This window comes from Thunnus thynnus, chromosome 10, assembly GCF_963924715.1.
Source record: "Thunnus thynnus chromosome 10, fThuThy2.1, whole genome shotgun sequence".
NCBI lineage: Eukaryota > Metazoa > Chordata > Actinopteri > Scombriformes > Scombridae > Thunnus > Thunnus thynnus.
In genome coordinates this window covers 21,515,971-21,536,054 of record NC_089526.1, presented here as the reverse complement: position 1 = coordinate 21,536,054, position 20,084 = coordinate 21,515,971, and the positions used below count along the sequence as shown (strand labels likewise).

At 39.9% G+C, this 20,084-nt stretch overlaps 1 protein-coding gene across 1 annotated transcript in view; it reads right to left on the bottom strand.

Moving 5' to 3' along the window:
* Positions 1–20,084, bottom strand: part of cdkal1 (CDK5 regulatory subunit associated protein 1-like 1) — a 244,794-nt gene that overhangs the window by 129,102 nt on the left and 95,608 nt on the right. Inside the window, exon 8 of the mRNA XM_067602097.1 lies at positions 7,862–7,965. Coding sequence (XP_067458198.1) covers positions 7,862–7,965 — 104 coding nt within the window. The remainder of the gene's footprint in view (positions 1–7,861; positions 7,966–20,084) is intronic.

Sequence of the window (20,084 nt, the reverse complement as noted above, 5' to 3'; positions counted from 1 at the left end):
AGAAAAGATATTGAACGTGGTACAAGAACGGAGAGAGAGGAGACATAAAATAATGAATGTCCTCTCTCTTCTTCAGTGACTCAGTGCAAACTAGAATACGCAGACAGACACACTCAGACGCACACACAATGAGCTGTGTGTGTGTGTGTGTGTGTGTTTTATATTCTCATGCAAACCGTGAATGTGTGTTTAAAGCCAGACAAGTTGCAGTTACCAAACAGCCAACAGTCGGCTTTGTTTTAAACTATAGACAAAAATGACAAAACCAATGAAATATTTACACAGACACGGAGGAACAGAGAGAGAGAGATAAAGATCAGACACAAGTAACTCCCTACCGTAGCAACCGGCCATAGCAGCTGCACCTACACTACTGACCTGCTGCGGTGAAGTCACCCCCTACAACAGATACTGGCAGTTACGCTACCTGTTGATGAATATGATATGGTTGCAACAAGCCAGAACACAGAGGAAAACCCATCAAACAAAGCTCTGAGTAGAGCTACGACGATTAGTCAGTTGACAGAAAATTAATCGACAGCTACTTAGTTTATCGTTTTTAAACTTTTTTTTTTTTTTTTAAATAAAAAATGTCCAAATTCTCTGATTCCAGCTTCTCAAATGTGAATATTTTCTGCTTTATTTAGCCTTCTATGATAGTCTACTAAGTATTTTTGGGTTGTGGACTGTTGGTCGAGACAAAAGAGGACATTCGAGGACATCACCTTGGGCTTTGGGAAACATTTTCTAACTTTTTATAGACCAAACAATTATTCCATTAATTGAGAAAAATCACTGACAGATTAATAACAAATGATAATAATCAATTGCAGCCCTTGTTCTGAGCTTATTGGCTCTTCTGTGTCCATTATGTCATTATATTCAATTAAACGACAGACATCAGACTGCAGCAGACATTTTTACTTGTCACTGTGAGGAAAAGCACAGGTGGATCTGATCACTTATCAGCACAATACCAGGGCCTGGACCAGAACACTAAGACAATGCAGCCGTGATGATGTTATTAATTACACCTGTGTCTCACAAGTCAAACGCCTGCTTTGAAAAAGGTCGTCTGAATTTCATTGCACAGTGACTGCACTCCGCTTGTCACTGGGGTTGCCTCATTTTGCTACGAGCAAAAATTCAGAAGAACTGGAAAGACGCTACAATCGCATAAAAAATGTGACATATTGTGGCTACTGTTTATTCTAAATGAGTCAGTCGTTTCTGTTTTGTTTTGATAATTCTCCCTTTGTCTCCAAAAGGTTGTCAAAACTAATAAAATTTCTTTGATATATAAAACGATAAAGACAAAGAAAAGATCCACATCTCCCTGCTGAAGGGACTTTCCACCATGACTGCAAATTTCAATATGTCTCACAATCTCCTTAATATGTTAATAAGAAGTATATACAATTGCCACAAAAATGCTATGAAGCTTTCTTGATCCTTTTGGCAACCTGTGTCACATAAGTGTGTTGTGTACAGACCATGTCCATGTGGAAAGAAACCTCTTAACCCTTTTAGTGTAGTGCAGAGCTTTCCTGAGAATAGAACCCCTCCCCTTATCTTCCGCGCTGTTAGTGTCGTGCTCGACACATAAAACTACGCGGCGATGAATAAATTAAGTCAAGAAATGAAGAAGTTTTATCACTTCTCCATAGTGGTGACACATGTTTGAACTCCGGTGCATGAGTGTATGTGTAACTGCAGTCTGTTTCGAATTTATTGGCTACACGACGGCCAGGTTATGAAAAACTGTTGCTGGAGTCTGAACGATTTCTCAGCGCAGAAGAGCACACATGGAGAAACTTTTGTCTGTATGAAAAATATCAGTAACTTATCGGTCTGGAGGGGATTCAGAAAATCCATTTTTAGCTTCTCATGAGAGCTTTCCCAGAGGATAATGAATTTGACTGCCTCGACACACACACACACACACACACACACACACACAGGAAATTTGTGTTCGTGCTTGCATGCTCAGCAGTTTTCCACATGTTATTTCCAATAGGCGGCACTTGGTGGTGACTCAACTATGATCAATGTGCTTCTATCAATATTTCAGTCTCTCTGCTTGTCTGCCTCCGTGGCTCTATTCCCATTCTTGTTCATCTCCCCATCAATAGGAGACAAATTAAAGATGAACTTTCTTTCTTCAATCAATTGTTCCTAAATTAATATGAAGTGTACAATTCCCTTTGGTGCATATGCATTCAGACGTGTACCTATATGCTTTTTCATCTACCAGATACTTTTCATGGCTACATCCACATGTGCACATCCATTTTGTGGCCATAAACCTGTCAAATGACACTTTATACTTTCTATTTCCTGGATTGCCCTAATCTCATTACTCTACAGTCTTCTCTCTGCTGCTGCGTGCCCCGCTCTCCCCACAGGGTTCATTTACCTTTCATGTAATCTAATCTAAAAGTGTAATTCAAAAGTACCTGGACATCCAGCCTGGTGGAACCGCTGACCCATAGAGGATCGTTCCTGGCACACTTTGGCAGCCTCGTCTGCCCATGTGTCACACAACTGCAGCGGGCGGAGGTAAACGGGAGCTGACACCTGTCACAGATGTTGGAGCTAGCCAGTGAGCTTGCCCACATATCTGTCTGTCTATCTGTCATATGTCATCCAGCTGAAGGCAGGAAACTAAGCGGTGTCATTTCTGCTAATATCTGTGTTCAACACTGATGCCATCAGTCATGTGGAAATGAGAGAAAAAGCAGATGATATATGTGAATATTAGTCTGCGTATTTCCTTTTAATGTATGATGTTACCCTAAAAAAAAAGGATATCTAATTCAGTTAATGAGATAACTCTAAAAATGTGGGTATATTTTCAATTTTCATGTGCAAAAATGTAGCTCATCTTTCATGTTGACATACAGTATACGCATTATATTGCATCTTCAGCAGTTCTGTTTAGAATGTAGTGCGTCAAACATTTTTACAAAGCAGAAAATTTCACTAGCTGTCAGTTCTAGAAAAAAATAAATATTGGCGATACAAGGTTCTAAGATGTAGAGCCTAAAATTCAAGCTATGTCAAGATTGCTAGGACGCATAGCACACACTAATGTAGTGTGTCATGTTGGAGTGATAGCAGTGTGTCTGTATCTATGAAGCGTCACGTCCTGTTTTAGTCAGGGCCGTTTCAAAAACACCAAACTGACAGTTTAAAATGACAAGGCAACAGCCACAGTGAGATTGAAGACCACAACAAACAGATTTCTCTCTTATAAAGCTGTGTTTCCACTACATGGTACCGGCTTGGCTCGCCTCTACTCACCTTTGGTACCGGGTGCTTTTCTAGATTTAATTTTCCACTGCAGATACTACACCCTCAATGTAGCTGGTTGTCATATGGCGGGTTTGTGCAGGATGTCCCGTGCTGCACAAGTGATGATTCTCTCTGACTAATAAGTGGTCTGTTTTCATGTCACCTTTTAGTAACGGCTCAGCTTGCTCGGACCCTCAATGGAGGTGATACCAAAAAAAAGTACCAGGTACCAGATACTATTCACAACTTTTGCCCATAGAAAACCAAAAAAGAATGGTTCCGAGCCAGTAGAGTTGAGCTGAACCATGCAGTGGAAAAGCAGCATTATACACAGCCCTGGCACAGCAGTCTCATTTCTCAGGGGCTGCCACCATGTTTACAGCAGGGTATCTGCAGGTTTCAGAGGTTAAAGCCTTTCCAAATATGTTTCAAACGCTGCACTGAATGTGAGAAGAATCTCCGAATAAACTTTAGTAATAGAACACATGTAAGTATACGTGGACGGAACGAAAAGCTGTATGATCTTGGCTTTAGTAACACAGATGTGATGGACAGAAAATAATATGTATAATAATAATGTTACAGTTAAGCCTGGTTAGTATTTTCACTGTACTCCTGTACTCAAATCATCATCGGTCATCACATGACCACTGAAAGCAGCATTTGGTGGTATTTATTTTAGTTATTGTTATACTACCAATTTCAAATGACCTCCCTCCAATGATGAGCATTTTTGTCTAATATCGTGTGAGGCCTTGTGTTGGCCTACAGGTTTTTTGCAGTCTGTCCATTGCTGTAGAGGAAAAGGCTTAATGGAACACAAAAACCATTCTGGTCTTTCTTTTTTTTTTTAATCACTCCTTTTAAGAGATCTTTTATAATATGAGCTTTGTGATTCCAGTGGCTGGTAATGCTATCTCTAAATTTTATAGATTGATTGATTGTCATATTCTGACATATACTGTTATTGAATATAAACACACATGTGTAAAGATTCTCTGGCTCCTGATTGCCACTACTTATAATCTCCTAGAATTGGAGACATAGAGAAAAGGATGACAGAGGATTAAAGAGGAAGGGAGGGCTGAAATGGGCCATGGGTGAGAGACATGCAGGTGTAAAGACAGTGGAGCAACGGGAAGAAATGAGAGATGAGAGAAGGATTAAGTAAAAGATAAGGATGGAGGCAGGATGAATGTCAAAGTATAGAGGACTAAAGGGGAGAGGAGGGAGACAACAGGTGTTAGCTCATTGGCAGACTGCTGGTGGATAGACATTGATTACCTTCTATCTACTGGACTCACCCTCATGGAGAATTCTGCCATCTCCAGAATTGCTCACCCAGAGGAATATGATTAAATATTTCTCATCTTCTGGCTGTTTTTTACGCACACTTAAAAAGATACACACTTCTTTGCCAACACACAGACCGACCCACACTCAATCACTGTCCCCCCAGCATGTCTCTGTCACACACACACAAAACTACGCATATGAACCCCCCGCTCTCCAGCCGTACCCACGCACCCACAACTTTGTCATTTCCTATGACATCCCCTCCCTCCATTACCTGCATACATTAACAAACCTCTCTGATGTTAAAAATTATACATTCATACATTTGAATAATTCAGATTATTTTAAAAGCTGTGCACTCACTCACTCTCTCTTTTTTTTCCAGATGGAAAGAGAGCTATTTACCTCAAATCGCATTTGAATAAATCCCATAAATCCTTTCAAAGTTCCCTGAGATAAACCAATCAAATAGCCCCAAAGCTGGCTGACTGGCCAATCCAAATTAGCATTCATACTTGTGGCTTTTTTTTATTTTATTTTATTTTATTCAAAAGACATCAAATAGCAAATCAAATTACGGGGCCTATTTGGGGGTTCAATTTGTTAGGAGATAAGAAAAAGGTGGCTAATAGAGTGAGAGTGAGAGAGAAAAAGGAAGCATTGCTGCACTGCCTTAATGTAATTCCGAACCTGACGAAAATATTTAATGGGGTAAACAGTGCGCCTTCAGTTCATAAACGCAGTAGATGATTCTATTTGTTCAGCAAAAGAGAAATAGATTATATGTTACAGACAAAATTTACATTAGATGGCCAAAGGGTGTGGGGGCACAATTATGCCTGAGAAAAAAAAAAAACCTGCTTATCACACTCGCCAGTGAGGGCTGTTAGTGTGTGTGTGGCTGTTTGTGTGAGAAACGATTAAAACACGGTGAAGAATCAGGATATTAGGTTGGCAAACTGTCTTACTGTGTTTCCATGTTTGTGTGTTAAACATGTATGTATTTATATGTGTGTGTTTACGTGAGATGGTAGATTATAATAAGCAATAAACAGGAAAAATAAGGATGGAAATGTGTGCAAATATTTTAAAGGTTTAACTAACTTAAACACCGTTTGATTTTGGCTCTATCCACCATGGTGAGCGGTAAATAGATAGTGAAACCTCATCTCTCTCCTCTCTCATTGCCCGTCTCTGTCTCCATCTGTCTTGAAATCATGACAGGCAGTAACCTCCAGCTTCCTCTTTCTGTGTTTTGAAAACAACAACTAACCGTCTCTGACACTCATGTTTCCTGCGTTATAACGGATTACACACACGCACACACACTTTTTTATCTGACCTCCAAGCTGAAGTTCCTGCTTTGTGTTCTACGTCTAGGGTTAACCGGTGTCAAGTCTATTATTAAACGTTCGCATGAAAATTTAATTTGTTTGATTGTGTGATAGTTTTGTATTTGCGCTTTCATTAATTTATCCATTTATTCATTCACTCAGCTAATAAATATCATCTATGAAAGCAAACTGTAATCGAGGCTGTAACTGAGTTTTACTTGGAAGATTATTTGAGCCGGTCTCAGAATGGTAGCACCTATGACAAATGTTTACATCACAGGATATAACATGACAGCAATACAGATACAGTCATTTGGGCACACAGTCTTCCTAAAATATCAGAATGCCCTTCAATATTAACTTCCCCTCAAACAAGTGTAAAGGGCAGGTATACCTTCAACCTGCACTGTCCCATATATGTTCACAAAACGTACACACACACACACACACACACACACACATACACACTCACACACACCCCAAGGTCCGAGCAGCTGGTGAGTTTGCCCTTGACTGGCCACCCCCGGGCACTGCAGTGGCATGGATGCAGCTGTTTTAAAAGAGTTCTGGATGGGATTTAGAAAGCCACGTCCTTGTCAAGGGTATATTCTGGTTTTTACTGCACAGATATAAACTGAGGTTGTGTTCTGACCAATAATAGAGCTGCTTCAGAAATCCCAGGCTCCTTTTTCATGTCATTGAGACTACTGCATTAGCAGGGCGGGAGCCGCTAGCTGAGAAAAAGTTGATCTTTACTGTTGCTATTGCTGCAGTCCAGTAAAACGTCATACAGCAACGCTCTGTGTTATCTGATCAAATATGTGCAAGGATGTACCGTTAGAATACCTGGTACCAAGTAGCTTTGTGCTAAGTCCTCTCTTTATTTTGCAAGCATCAAGGCAGATGAGCGAATTACCACTGCTGATACTTTACTGAGTTGCACAATCCTGCCTCAAAAGGAGTTTAAAGCACTGCGCAGCATCTTAATGTTTGTTAAGCCATCGCACTAGACGTCTGGGTTACTATTTCAACTTCTCACTGATACCTGTCAACACCGCCACAGTAATGCAACCCCTTCTGTCTTTGGATGCAGTGTTGGTGTCGGTCTTAACGCAGCTTAAGGCCACGACAGACACAGTAACACGGTGACTAGAATTCATATAGATAGAATATATAGAAGCTTATATAGAAGGTTCCTGTGTCACTGTGAATCTGTAAACAACAAAATCCTGATACAGATTTTAGACTCAACACCAGATGAATAACTTCTTTCAATAACTTAAAAGTTTATGCTGATACATGAGTCACACAATGGATAATAAATTATATACAATAAATGCTCTGGAAGTGGGATTTGAGTTATCAATGCATGGACTTGCCCTTGACTGACCTGCCTGGGGCTCTAATAGAGGCATGGCCTGCTGTGCAGTTGGGGATTCTGGGAGTATACTCTTAAGGAACAGATGCCAGGGCACAACAGCTGCTCATCTGGCATCAAACTAGAGCCAACTGGCTGGACCCTCTACCCAAGAACAAAAACATCAACATGTGTTACTAAAACCTTCCCCCCTTGACAGGACAGACAGACAGACAGACAGACAGACACACACACACACACACACACACAAGACACTAATCCCATGCCATGGAAACACACAAATACACTGACTTAAATAAATAAATCTGTAAACTTAATTGACAACAGCAACCAAAAACATATTTAATGACATGTACACAAGATAAGCAACCTAAACGCACCACTGCACTTATCCGATATCAGCACTTCCAATTCCACAGTGTATAAAGCGAGAGCTACAGATATATTTGCTGGCCTTTTTTTTTTTTTTCCACGTTTCCAGCATGAGTTTTTGAAAAGTCATGCTGTGACTGTGTGCATGACTATGTTTGTTCATATGTGTGAGAAAGAATGTACTCACCTTGGAAAGACTGTCTGGCTCTCTCCACCAGCTCCTCTATGGGATAGCTGGCCAGGTCTCCTCTGGCATGCTTAGTCTTACAGTAGGTACATGCATTCAGACACCTAGACAGATAGAAACAGACAATGGTGAGGCGATGAGAGGATGAGAAAGGGCATGGACACTTATTTTTTACTATTGACAAGGAGAGGAGGAGAGCTTTACTCTTCACATATCATCAATGCACTCATGTGAAAGTTGAACTTGTATGAAATGAGGGCAAGTATATTTTCTTTTATATGTTATATGCTAAGGCATTCAAATCAGATATTATAATATTATAATTATAATATGTAAATATTATGATATTTCACAAAGAAATTGCACATTTGCAACTATGGGCTAAATTTGGTGCTAAATTACAGGTTGAAAAACTAATTTATTTTTTACTAAACATAGCTTGGATTCATCTGAGCAATATAATTTTTATTTGCTTTCAATCACTGTTTTGTGTATTTTATACACAAAGGTTATATATTATATATAATTTACAACATAACATCTCAAAATTGACCAATCCAGCCAATAACAACATCTTAATTTGAATCAACTAAACAAAACTGTGGACGGGCAAAAGGATTGACAGGAACACAGTGAGTGTACAGATGAATAGAAGAGACTTTTTTTTAATGAAAACTATTCATGAACACTTTCCCAATAGAGCAGAAATGGGAGAGGAAAGTGGGGAGTCAAAACTGTCCTTTCTCTCCTAAACTGTTCATAAGGACTCCAGCTAGCTCCAAAATAAGCGTGGACAGCTGTCTCTCGGAGCGAGGCAAGCAGTGGAAAGATTGGACTAAATACATTGTTTTGTTTTACAAAAACAGTGAAGAAGCCCGATTCAAATTGACTGTGAAAGGGAGCCAGGGTAAGACTATGAAGCAGAAAAAAAATAAAAAATAAAATACAGTGAAAAAGGGAGGAACACTAGATCCAGATCGCACCAGATCCACAGGCACAGTGTGGTATAAACACTAGGGAAGTCTTTGTTTAGGATGAAGGGGGGGAGAAGAAGGAAGGCCACTGTTGAAAGAATTTTTTTGTATTTACTCCATAAGTGCTCTATTTCTGACTTCAAATTTGTCACACTGACTTAAAAATATTCACTGTTCTTACCACAGTAGTTTCTTTTTACTCACTATTTCCCTGTCGGTTAAATGTCTGGCACAAGCATCCAGTAACACAAGTTTAAAACTGTAATTGGTTAAATGTGTGGGGATCAATTATTAATAGAAGAAAAAAAAAAATAAGACAAAGCTGTTTTCTGCATGAAGAAAGTGACCTTTGTACCTAAGCTTCCAACATTAGGGGTTCAATTTTCTGTATAATTCAGTCAAGAGTGGCACTAGCACTGCTACATTAGGAGCCACACTTGCCAGTGCACACTAACAGTGATGTAAAGTGCTTTGGCTTCAAATGTCCCTGAAGTATAATACAGCATGTCCAATAGTGTTTTCACCACAATAGCCCGCCCAAAATAACCAAACTGTGACTAATAATGGACCACAGTGCAGCTACTCATGAAGAAAACAACATGACCATCTACTAACACAGCAACACTAATGCACGCTTTTGACACAGAATAAACATCAAAAGTTCCAGTTCCTCTCTTGTTGAAATTGGTTGGCTGTGGGATTTATACACTCCAATGCAATGACAAAAACATCTTAGCAATGATTAATATGGGGTAAGGCAGCTAGCAAGAGACTCTGAAATCAGACTGTTGTTGATAACAAGCATAAAGCCTGCATTCTGTCTACGACAGACTCGTGGAGAAATAGCAGGGATTCCCCTGAAGCCCAACATAAACAGGCCATCGACGCAAGACTCCTGCTGTACCACCGAGTACAATGGTTGCCGTGTTTACATTATGTGTTTGTAAGTTGTCTCAAGTAGATTCCATACCATTCTAGAGGAGCACTTCACCGAGATTTAACCATTTTGCCGAGTACTTTTCATAGTAGAATGTCTGTAACATTGACAGTTCTCGCCAATGTCAAAGCTTAGTGTGTCATCATAGTTTCTGCTACACAGTGACGGTCTGTTAATGTCAATGGATGGTAGAAGAACTTGTTTTTCTCTGCAGCTGTGGGGAAACTAAAGTGAGACGCTGAAGATCAAATCGAGAATGGCATTTCACAGGAAATGTTCAGAATGTGCAAAGATGTTACGTCCACGTACAAATGTGGTATTAAAACGCTAAGCATGAGATAAAAATGTTTAATTTATTTCTCAGAGGACAGGTTACTTATGACTACAGGCTCTTCTAGTAGTCACAACATTCATACCACGACAATGCTAAATTTTTACCACACTATTATTGTTTGCTACTGAGCAGATCCATTACAACGAACCTCACAAAGCAGTGTTGCAAGAGGTCATCTATGAAAATTTTGGCCACATTTACCTGACCATAAATGACCTTCTTTAAGTGCCCACCGGAACACCTACAACAATATCTTAATAATCCTTTGAAATACAACCGACATGCCTGGAGCGCTTTTTACAACATAGAGGAAAACTGAAAAAGAAAAGAGAATATAGTTATCTTTCCATCTATCCATCCATCTCTCCCACTCAGGGTATTGCTTATCCTAGCTGAGGGCACTAAAGATGGCAGCTAGGTCACAGGACCTAGCTGTGGAGAAAACACGGACAGATGGGACCCTGTATGCGCGCACGCACACATACATACACCACCAGGGGGTCCATCCATCTTAATGTGATCAGGCCCAGCTGAGTGGATCACACCAACATTAATCTCAAGAGACAGTCAGTGGCCTGTTTGGGGCTCTGTGTGTGTTTGCATCAATTATGTGTATGTGTGCATGAGACTGTGCGAGTGTGTTGCAGCATGCTGAACATTTGTCCAGTATCACAACAGCGCATTAGCGGTTTCGACCTCTCCATCAACTTAAACAGACTGCGACAACTAGTCAGCACCCTTAGACTGACATTGAATGAAACAGAGGAGCAGTGTCACTTTCTCATTATAATTTCGTTATCCCTTCAGTGCTGCATTCTGTAATTTATGTTCTGTTCTGTGCAGACAACATCTATCGGACATCTGTCCGTCCTGGGGGTGGGATCCCTCCTCTGTTGCTCTTCCTGAGGTTTCTTCTATTGTTTTTCCTCCATTAAAAAGGGTTTTTTTTTAAGGGAGTTTTCCCTTATTGAAATTGAAGGTCTAAGGACAGAGGATGTTGTGTTGCTGTATAGACTGTAAAGCCCCCTTGAGGCAAATTTGTGATTTGTGATATTGGGCTATACAAATAAAATTGACTTGAAATTTGACTGACACACACAAACACACATGTATGCTGTGTATTCAAGTTGTTCTGGGCTTGAGTGTTTTAATTCTGAATCCCTTTATTTTCTGTCAAAGGGAAGAGAGGATTGTAATTACTGTTCAATTTTATTTTATTCTGCCCGTCATCAGGAGAAACTTTTATAGAGTAGCTGACTAAAAACAAATAAACTTCCACATTACTGTCACTTTTAATGAAAATCAACTAAGCTGTTGATGACAAAATCATCAGCAGCTCTCGAGTGGTGTGAGGGAGAAAGAGATTTTACACCAAATGTTTCTCCTCTTTATCAAGTCCTCCATCCTTCCCCTGCTTTGTTTCTGTCCTCTCTTCCTTCTGTTTCGTCCCAGTTAATTAAACCACAGAGGTAGCTGTAGTACCTGACAACAGTGTAGTTTATCAATGTGTTAGAATGAGAGAGGCTACCTCCCTAGTGTGTGTCTGAGTGTGTGTTTGTTAGAGAGAGAGAGGGAGACTATTGTGGGGATGCAGCCTTGAAAAGGTAACAAAGAAAGGAAAGCCCTGAGGTTTCTATATACATTTGTAAGCCTCCCTCGACATACACACACACACACACACACACAAATACAGAATAGTTCCCTTTGGATGGGCTCCCTTGTGCAGCATCTTAAAGACACAGACTAGGAGACAGTTGAGCAGGAAAGGGTTTTCTCAATGATAAGCATTTAGGGTCTACACATTAATTAGAAAACTGCTCTGTGCATAAACAAAGCGGGCCATGTGCGCATTTGTGCATGTGTGTGTGTGTGTGTGTGTGTGTGTGTGTGTTCATGGGGGTTCGTATTGTGCAAGCTTGAGGATGCAATTATGAAAACAAAGCTTAAACAGTGAGGGGAAGTCTGAGAGCTTTGCAAATTGTAAAGCAAGATTATTCATTGCACTTATTGTTCAGACTGGGAGAGGGGTGGAGTGGGTATATGAGCAAACAACATCTTAAAACTGCTATTATATGAGTGAACAAAGCTTCAAGCCTGTAAGTTTACCGTTAGTGTCATCTCAAAGTCAAAGTGGAGGTTGCAAAATAATGTGGAGTCAAGGAACAAAGAATGCTGACACAATGGAGTAAAGACGGATAAGGACTGATGAATAGAGGATGATTACTTATTCAGGGAAAGGTTGGCAGCTGAACCACATTTACCCTTGATACACTGTCATTAGTAAGAACCTGGCTGTATTCAACTTACATGAGGAGCTTTGCCTATACACCAATAATACTGTGTTCCTCTATCTTATGTATCTTTCACACTAGGCCTGAGATGGAGATCACAGGAGCAACATTTGGGGAAAATTGAATCCATGTGTCAAACATATGTTTAAACCATACATCAAACAAAAATATCAAAATCTGTAGACATGATGATAGTGTAAATGGTGGTGATATGGATCATCCCCATGTACAATAACTTATGCAAGCATGTCAGTATGTCACATCATTACTGGAACAATCTGGATGACCGCACTGCAAAATTCACACGTTGGGCGTGTGCAGGATTCTTTGTCTAAACATCCCAACTGCAAACCACATAGTGTGTTTTATTACACCAACGCTGAGTTTTTTTGGAATTAAAATTTTTGTGTGAACCCAACGTTACTTGGCGGCTTTTCAGGGATGGCTTCAGTCTGGAACCATCTCACATTCTTTCCTAAGTCGACTAATGCAAAGATCACATACTGTAAATCTGGCATATTAAGGAAAACCTTTTACAGCCAAGAGTTCACGTTGAGAAATAGTGGAACAGCTGACTTATCATAGACTTGTTTTCTGTCCTGCCAACCGGTCGAACAATACAGACTGAAAAATAAACACACATAAGGTTCTCTCACCATTATCTCGCATAATAACATAATAACATTGTTTTTGCATTTTTGTGTTTGTTGAATATGCCCGTATGAGTGTGTGCGTGCTTCCTCTCAACTGTGAGTACAAAAGTGTGTGTATGAGTGTGTGGCCTAATGCAGCTGGGGCCGGTTCCTCTCAGTGTTCAATCCAGCCTTTGTGCCTGACCTCTTGACTTCTGTTATTTAGTCTCGTGTTCCCGATGCTGCAAACTGAAAAAGCTCTATGTGTGTGTGTGTGTGTGTTAGAAAATGTGTCACATGCTGACCTTAGATTTCTGTAACTACTACAGCAGCCAAGCTTGTTGTTTTGAGTGGAGAAAGATAGCACGTGTGTGTGTGTGTGTGTGTGTGTGTGAAACCACAATCTCATGTCTACATGGGAACTGCAAGTGTTTCCCCAACTTCTTGTTTTGTCTGTAGAAAGACCTTGAGACGCTGTTTTCACTAGATACGTCAGCTCACTGTTACAGGACAAGAATGGCGTGTTGTTTGTTTATTATTAAATTGCTAGACACGTTGATAAAGTTGAAGCGGTAAAAGATCTGATCTGAAGTTAGACTGACGGGCGGGCTGGGTCGAGGCTTGGCTGACTGATTAACTCACCTGTCGCCTGCTTGCTTTACTGACTATTTTACTGTGTAACTGACTGCTTGACTGATGTACTCACTTGCTGTTGTCAACCAGTCTATTTAACAAGCTGACTTCACTGATGCACTAATAAATTACTTCCCTTTTCAGAGCGGACTATCTGACTGAATGGCCTGCTGACATTGACTTAATAAGTGCCTGATTAACCGACTGATTTGACTAGTGACCGACTGCCTGCCCATCTCACTGACTGCGAGATGGGCAGTGAGATGGATTATAACCCTGGATTATAACTCTGTGGATTATAACCCTGAGGTGTTGGCTGACACACAGAACAACCAAAGCTGTCACTTGGGAGTGTTGTATGGAGCTTAATTTCTGCAGTCCCATGTACAGATGGCCAAATCCTGACCAGAGACCATTGAATCCTCCTGGGTGCAAAACCGTAAGCATCCCCCCTTAAGTTGCAGTCCAGTCCATTGCTCCAACTGGACTGTAGTTGGTGAACACATGCATGGTCATGAAAAACTCCGGGGCTGGAATTAGACTCCAGAAAGACTCTGAAATGACGTGCCTGAGGAGCTCAGGCTCACCAAATCATTATCTTCATTTAAATTACTTAAAACAAATTGTCATTTTAGAAGTATGTATAATGGTTCTATAATTATTCTTCTAATCATTATTTTATATTTGCTATTTTGTTTTATATGCTTCACATTTTAGATTTTTGTCTGATGTCTGTTTTACTGGTTTCTATCTATTATCTATTTGTTTTGTGAAATGCATTTTGTAGCATTGGTTTTACTGCTCTATTTTTTATTCCTGTATCTTTTTCTTGTATTTTTTTATTGCTTATTGAATGTAAAGCTCTTTGTAACATTAGTTGTGAAAAGTGCTTTACAAATAAACTTGATCATAAAATAATTACAAGTTAAGTGAAGGCTGAATAAGACCTTCTATACTGAATTTGGTGATGTATGATGTTTCACACATCTGTTAAACCTCTGTGATCCACTCATTGTTTGGTTGTTGTATGACTGACTGAGTGACTACTTGATAGCATTGATTGAACACATGCCTGCACCAGTGTTTACTATCTGCCTATTCAAAAACCTGGTCGATACTTCTATCTGCTGACATACAGCCGTGCTAAAGTCTTCCTGCCAAGATTGTAGTTGGTGGTGTACAGAGATTTCCATCCATCTTGACTTGCTCTCAGACAACATCACTGGCTGCTGTCCACTCACTGGTTGCACAGTGAGAAGTCAACAACAGACAAGGTCAAACTCAAAGCTGACTGAACTTTGGGCACAGAATCAGAGTTCCCAAGGTAGCACTGCCACGCCATTCAGCGTTTTTGATCTCGCCAAAACAATGGCTCGATCCAGTACACAGCCTCCCGCTGATCATTTGTAGAGGGTCTGACTAAATGACTGATTGAAAGGCGTGGTGAAGATGGGTCCAGGACAGGCCTTGAAAAGACCACAAAAGACACAGATGCTTTCCGATAATCCAATTACTGTTGCCCTTTATATTGGAGGAGAATGTATAAAAAGGGGCTACGATTTCAACACTGTTCATCTGATGCTAATGTAAGCGCTCTAACAAAAAACTCAAGTACCTGCCATTGTTGCTGGATTGTAGAACTAACAACAAAAAATGTTTAATTGTCCAAATAATGTGACTGCACTGCATATGTACACACACAAATACAGACAAATGACATCCTTCATGTCAAACTCACCAAAAAACAACCTAATCCTTGAGTTGACATCTCTTGTCCTGACAAACATGGACCATTTACTTCTTGTAAGGAAACACGAAATAGCGTGCATGAGAGTGTGTGTGTGTGTGTGTGTGTGTGTGTGTGTGTGTGTGTGTGTGTGTGTGTGTGCGTGCGCGTGTGTAAACTGCGTTTCACTGTGACACGCTGGGGCTAATTCAGTTACTCAGGAGTTCTGTAGTGTAATGTCTTGTAATGACACACAATCTCATTTTGTCCAAGGAGACACATCAATCTTTTGGATTTACTGTGGGGAGGACAGTCTCTCCTGGTGAGTGAGTAGGGAAAGCAGTGGACATGAGTGCATGAGTGTGTATGGTGTGTGTGTGTCTGTGTGTACGCGTGTGTGTGTCTAACGGATGTATTTGTGTGTTTGTGTGTTAAGCAGTGGGAAAGAGGGAAATGGAATAATATGTTCAGACCAGTGGAGCTGAAAACTACCCATACATTGGTTTGATAAACAGCAGGAAGGCCACCATGGTACACTGCTAGAGGAGGTGTGGGTGTGAGTGTGAGTGAGTGGGAGCGTGTCTGCATATGATCATGTGTGTGTCAGGAATGAAATAGAAAAGGAAAATGAGAATTCCTTTGTGGAGGTACGTGTGTGTGTGTGTGTTTATATGTGGTATACGTGTGCTAAAGTGCAAAATAAAAAGATAGTGTGTACATTGTGCATGCATGCATTCCAACAATCTTTCACGTACATGTACGTGATCAGAAACCCTTGTGTAAACACCCTTGACTTCTGTGTAACTCTACATTTCTGAAGCACATCACCACATTTTCTCCCTCTTTTGTTGCTGCTTCACATGGTGCATTTTCACTCCTGTTCCTCGGGGGGGAAAAAGACAACAAGAAAAAGAAAAGATGAGATCACTGACCAACTATCAACAAAATGAAAACACAGTCAAGTAGAGCAGTGTAATGTGGCTTGTGTATTTGCTTTTGAGATGAGGACGCGATATGGACAACTTATCTACAGTGAACCCCAGTGGTGGATATTACAGTCTGAATGGGATTCTCAAGCTGCAGCAGATAAACAATACCTGTTTCAATTGTTAGGTAAAGTTAGTGTGTTGGAGAAAGAGGAGAATAAAAAGAATCTCATCCTACTGTATGTCTCTCCCCCTGGTATTTGATGCAAAAAGGGGCTCCTCATTCTCTCAGGCCGTATTCACTTCCACACTGTGATTGCTAGAGAAATTCAAATTACAAAAGAGCACATGGGTCTGATTCAATTTGCTTTTAAATCAGCTAATGACTTCCCATCTCTCCCCTTTCTCCATGTGTCTCTCTGCGCCTCGCTCCCCTTTCTCTTTTAGGCAGAGACTTTTATCTGCAAAAATGGCTCCTCTATTCTTATAGTGACTCTACCATTCTTTAGTGATAGTCTTTATTATAAAGTGTGTCATCAATGAGCTGTGCTGTGTCTTTTTTAACCCGCAACGTCAAGGCCTCTGGCAACAAAAACACAATGTGCTGAGTTTGACTGATCTCAGCAATAGTTGCACAGAGAGGGCTGAGAAAAGAATCCAGTAGCAGAGGAAGCTCTGAGCTATGCTGATTGGGACAGAGAAAGTGGAGTTGACTATCAGGTGCTGAAGACTGTCATCTGTGTGCTGGAAAGCATAAGAGTGTGGAAATGATGATAGTCAATATTTTTAAAAGGAACATCGAACAATGAGTATAAGCTGTAAAGATACTGTAACTGGATGTTAGGAAATGTAGGAAAAGGATGCGATATCATGAAAAGACACCGCATCCTTTGCATCACATATCACAAAAGACAAAGAAAGATTTGATTGTTTTGTAGTAAACACAAAGCTGTCAAAGACAGAGATACTGGATAAAGCAGGGAGTAGCGATAGGCAGGTCAGGGCTTACTGTGTCTGATGTTATGATTTTCTTCCATTGTGTTCTAGCTACTTACAACTGAGAAGAAGCTGCACAATTCCCACACACTGATACAACCATGATGAGCTCTAGCTCCATGAGCAAAAAGAAGAATTCATGTTTTCATGCTTTTCAGTCATAGTAGGGTTGCATAGAAGCATTTGGGCTTACTATTTTGATCATATGGCATATGAGACATGACATATCTACTTCTTTCTCTTTGACACGTCTTTGTTGTTTAACTCACAAGTGGCTCAAAGTTAAACATTTTTAATATTTGAAGTCAACCAGAAGTACCTTGCCTCATGTTTCCTTCAAATTCATAGCATTAACGAGGGTCACAGGTTTCCCCAAACAGTGGTTGGGTGTGACTGATGTGTTTTAAGTAGGCCTAGTTTGAAAAATGTATGTGAACCGTATTTATTATGCCCACTATTTTCAGACACATAAGCGCTACACCACTTCTGAGGCCCTATGTTTCACTATCCACACACATAGCCACTTACAGGATATACAGACAATTGGTTTGTTTTACTTAGATGAACATATATACAAATCATAACACACTCTGAAGAAAGACAACAAACCCCATATCAATTTAAGCCTGACTGGAATTGAATAAGATTAAGAAAAAGAATGATGAGACACACAAAAAAATAAATTTATATATAAAAAATATAGCTGCAAGTGGAAATTATCAGGGTAACAAGCAGATTGGGAGCATTTGGATGCTTGTTTCTTATTTAACTGACAAGAAGCAAAACTCTTGTGTTAATTGATTTTGCATATTTTGAAAAATATAGTGACGGACTTCTGAGTTGACCATAAGTTGCAGTGAGGCAAACTTTTGTCACACATCAGGATGTGCTGAAAAAATTTCAGCTCCATAGGATGTAAAATGATTTTTTTTTTTTTTTTTTTAAGTTTGGGATGTCTAGAAATTTAGATTTGTTGTCATGCCCTATTTAATCAATCATTACTATATTTTATGCACCAACTGAGTCATGACCCTAGATCGTGCAAAATTCGTACAAATCCATGCAGCAGGTAACGAGATACAATCTTTTTGCATTTATGACACCCCCTACTGGCAGAATATCCCAGGACTGTGCAGCGAAGCTTGGACCTAGCATCCAAACACATGCACCAAGTTTGGTTACAATAGCTTAAGCCAATCTTGATTTATGAGCGTTTATGTAAAATTGAACTTAAAGACAGGTTGAAAAATATCTAATTTCAAAAGGTGCAGAATGTCAAAAATTCAAAAAGTAATTTTTCCCAGCTATGTCCAGATATGCTATGTACTAAATTTGGTGCCGATTGCTCAAAATTTGTAGGAGGCGTAGCGAAAAAACAAACAAACAAAATTTAAAAAAAAAAACAGATTTGGACAAATTCAAAATGGCGGAAAATCTATCTAGGCACAAATAGCTGTGGCTTATATGGATAGATTGGTCCCGCAGAATCCAGGGAAAAAAAAGAATTTTATTTGAGACTTACAGCTCAAAAGTTATAGGCCAAAATGTAAAGTTCATTGTTATAGTGCCACCATCTGGCCAAATCGGTATATTTTTTTCTGTTTAAGTAGTGGGTAAGATTTCCAACCTATCAGCCAAGTTTTAGAACTGTAGCTGTTATAGCTTCTAAGACCCAGATACTTTTAGGGCACAAGAAGAAAAATAATCCTAACAGATACAATAGAGTTCCAGTAGCTTTGCTGCTTGGACCCCTAATAATGTAATGAATGCATTTAGTAGAGCAGACTGGATAAAAAATAAAAAAAAACTACAAAGCTTGACATATGGCACTACCCCTATTCCGTTATGCTACTGCAAAATTTAAAAAAATAATAATTATAAGGTACTACTTTTTAGGACCACTGTTGTGACTAATCTGTAATTTTATTTTTAGGAGTTCATTGTTTAAATACAGTTTATTGTGGTGGAGTAGGAGAAACAGAGGAAACGAGAGAGAAGAAAGAAAAAGAAATAAACTACTTGACCAATTCGACATCATGTATCAAAGCTGTGTGGTCATTCTAACCCCTCTGTCACACTGTTTCAAAGCCTCAACAGAAGTGGAAAAACATGCTCAGAAAACACACACGCTTTGTCTACAGAAAAACTATGTCCTCATCTCTCCTCCCATTACCCTGAGTGACCCATGAACATTACTGCTGCAGGCCAAAAAACAAGCATCTCAGTATTCCTTCATTTTCTACAGCAATTTAAACTAAGATCTATGAAAAAAAATATATCTGTCTGCATTTAGCTTTCCTTCTCAATAATCTAGACATTCATTCAGCCCTGCCATGTAACTCAAGGATACATCAGACCAGCAACAGCAGTGACAAAATATTATTGTTTTAACCTCTTTTTTTTTTAAAGGTAATAAGTCTACCTGACATGGAGGATGTTTCTGCCGTGGTTGTAGCTTCACAGCGAATCCTAACCCTGGCCCTGCCAGTTCAGAGGCTTATTGTTTTTCCTCTGCATCTAAACGTCTACGACCTCAAATTTACTTCTCTCTCAGCTGGCTAAAGCTGTTAACGTTACACCTCAGTCACAATGGTTAACACAGATTTATGTAAAGGTCAGTGGCGAGGTTGATAAGGCCTATTATTCCACTGTGTCGGCCTGGAGAGTCGATGGAGAAGTTCTGGCAGCCAGACGCAAATCACAGGAAACAAGTAGCGAACACACTTGGGGCCTGATGGCTAACACAAACATATTCACAATGCACGCTAACACAC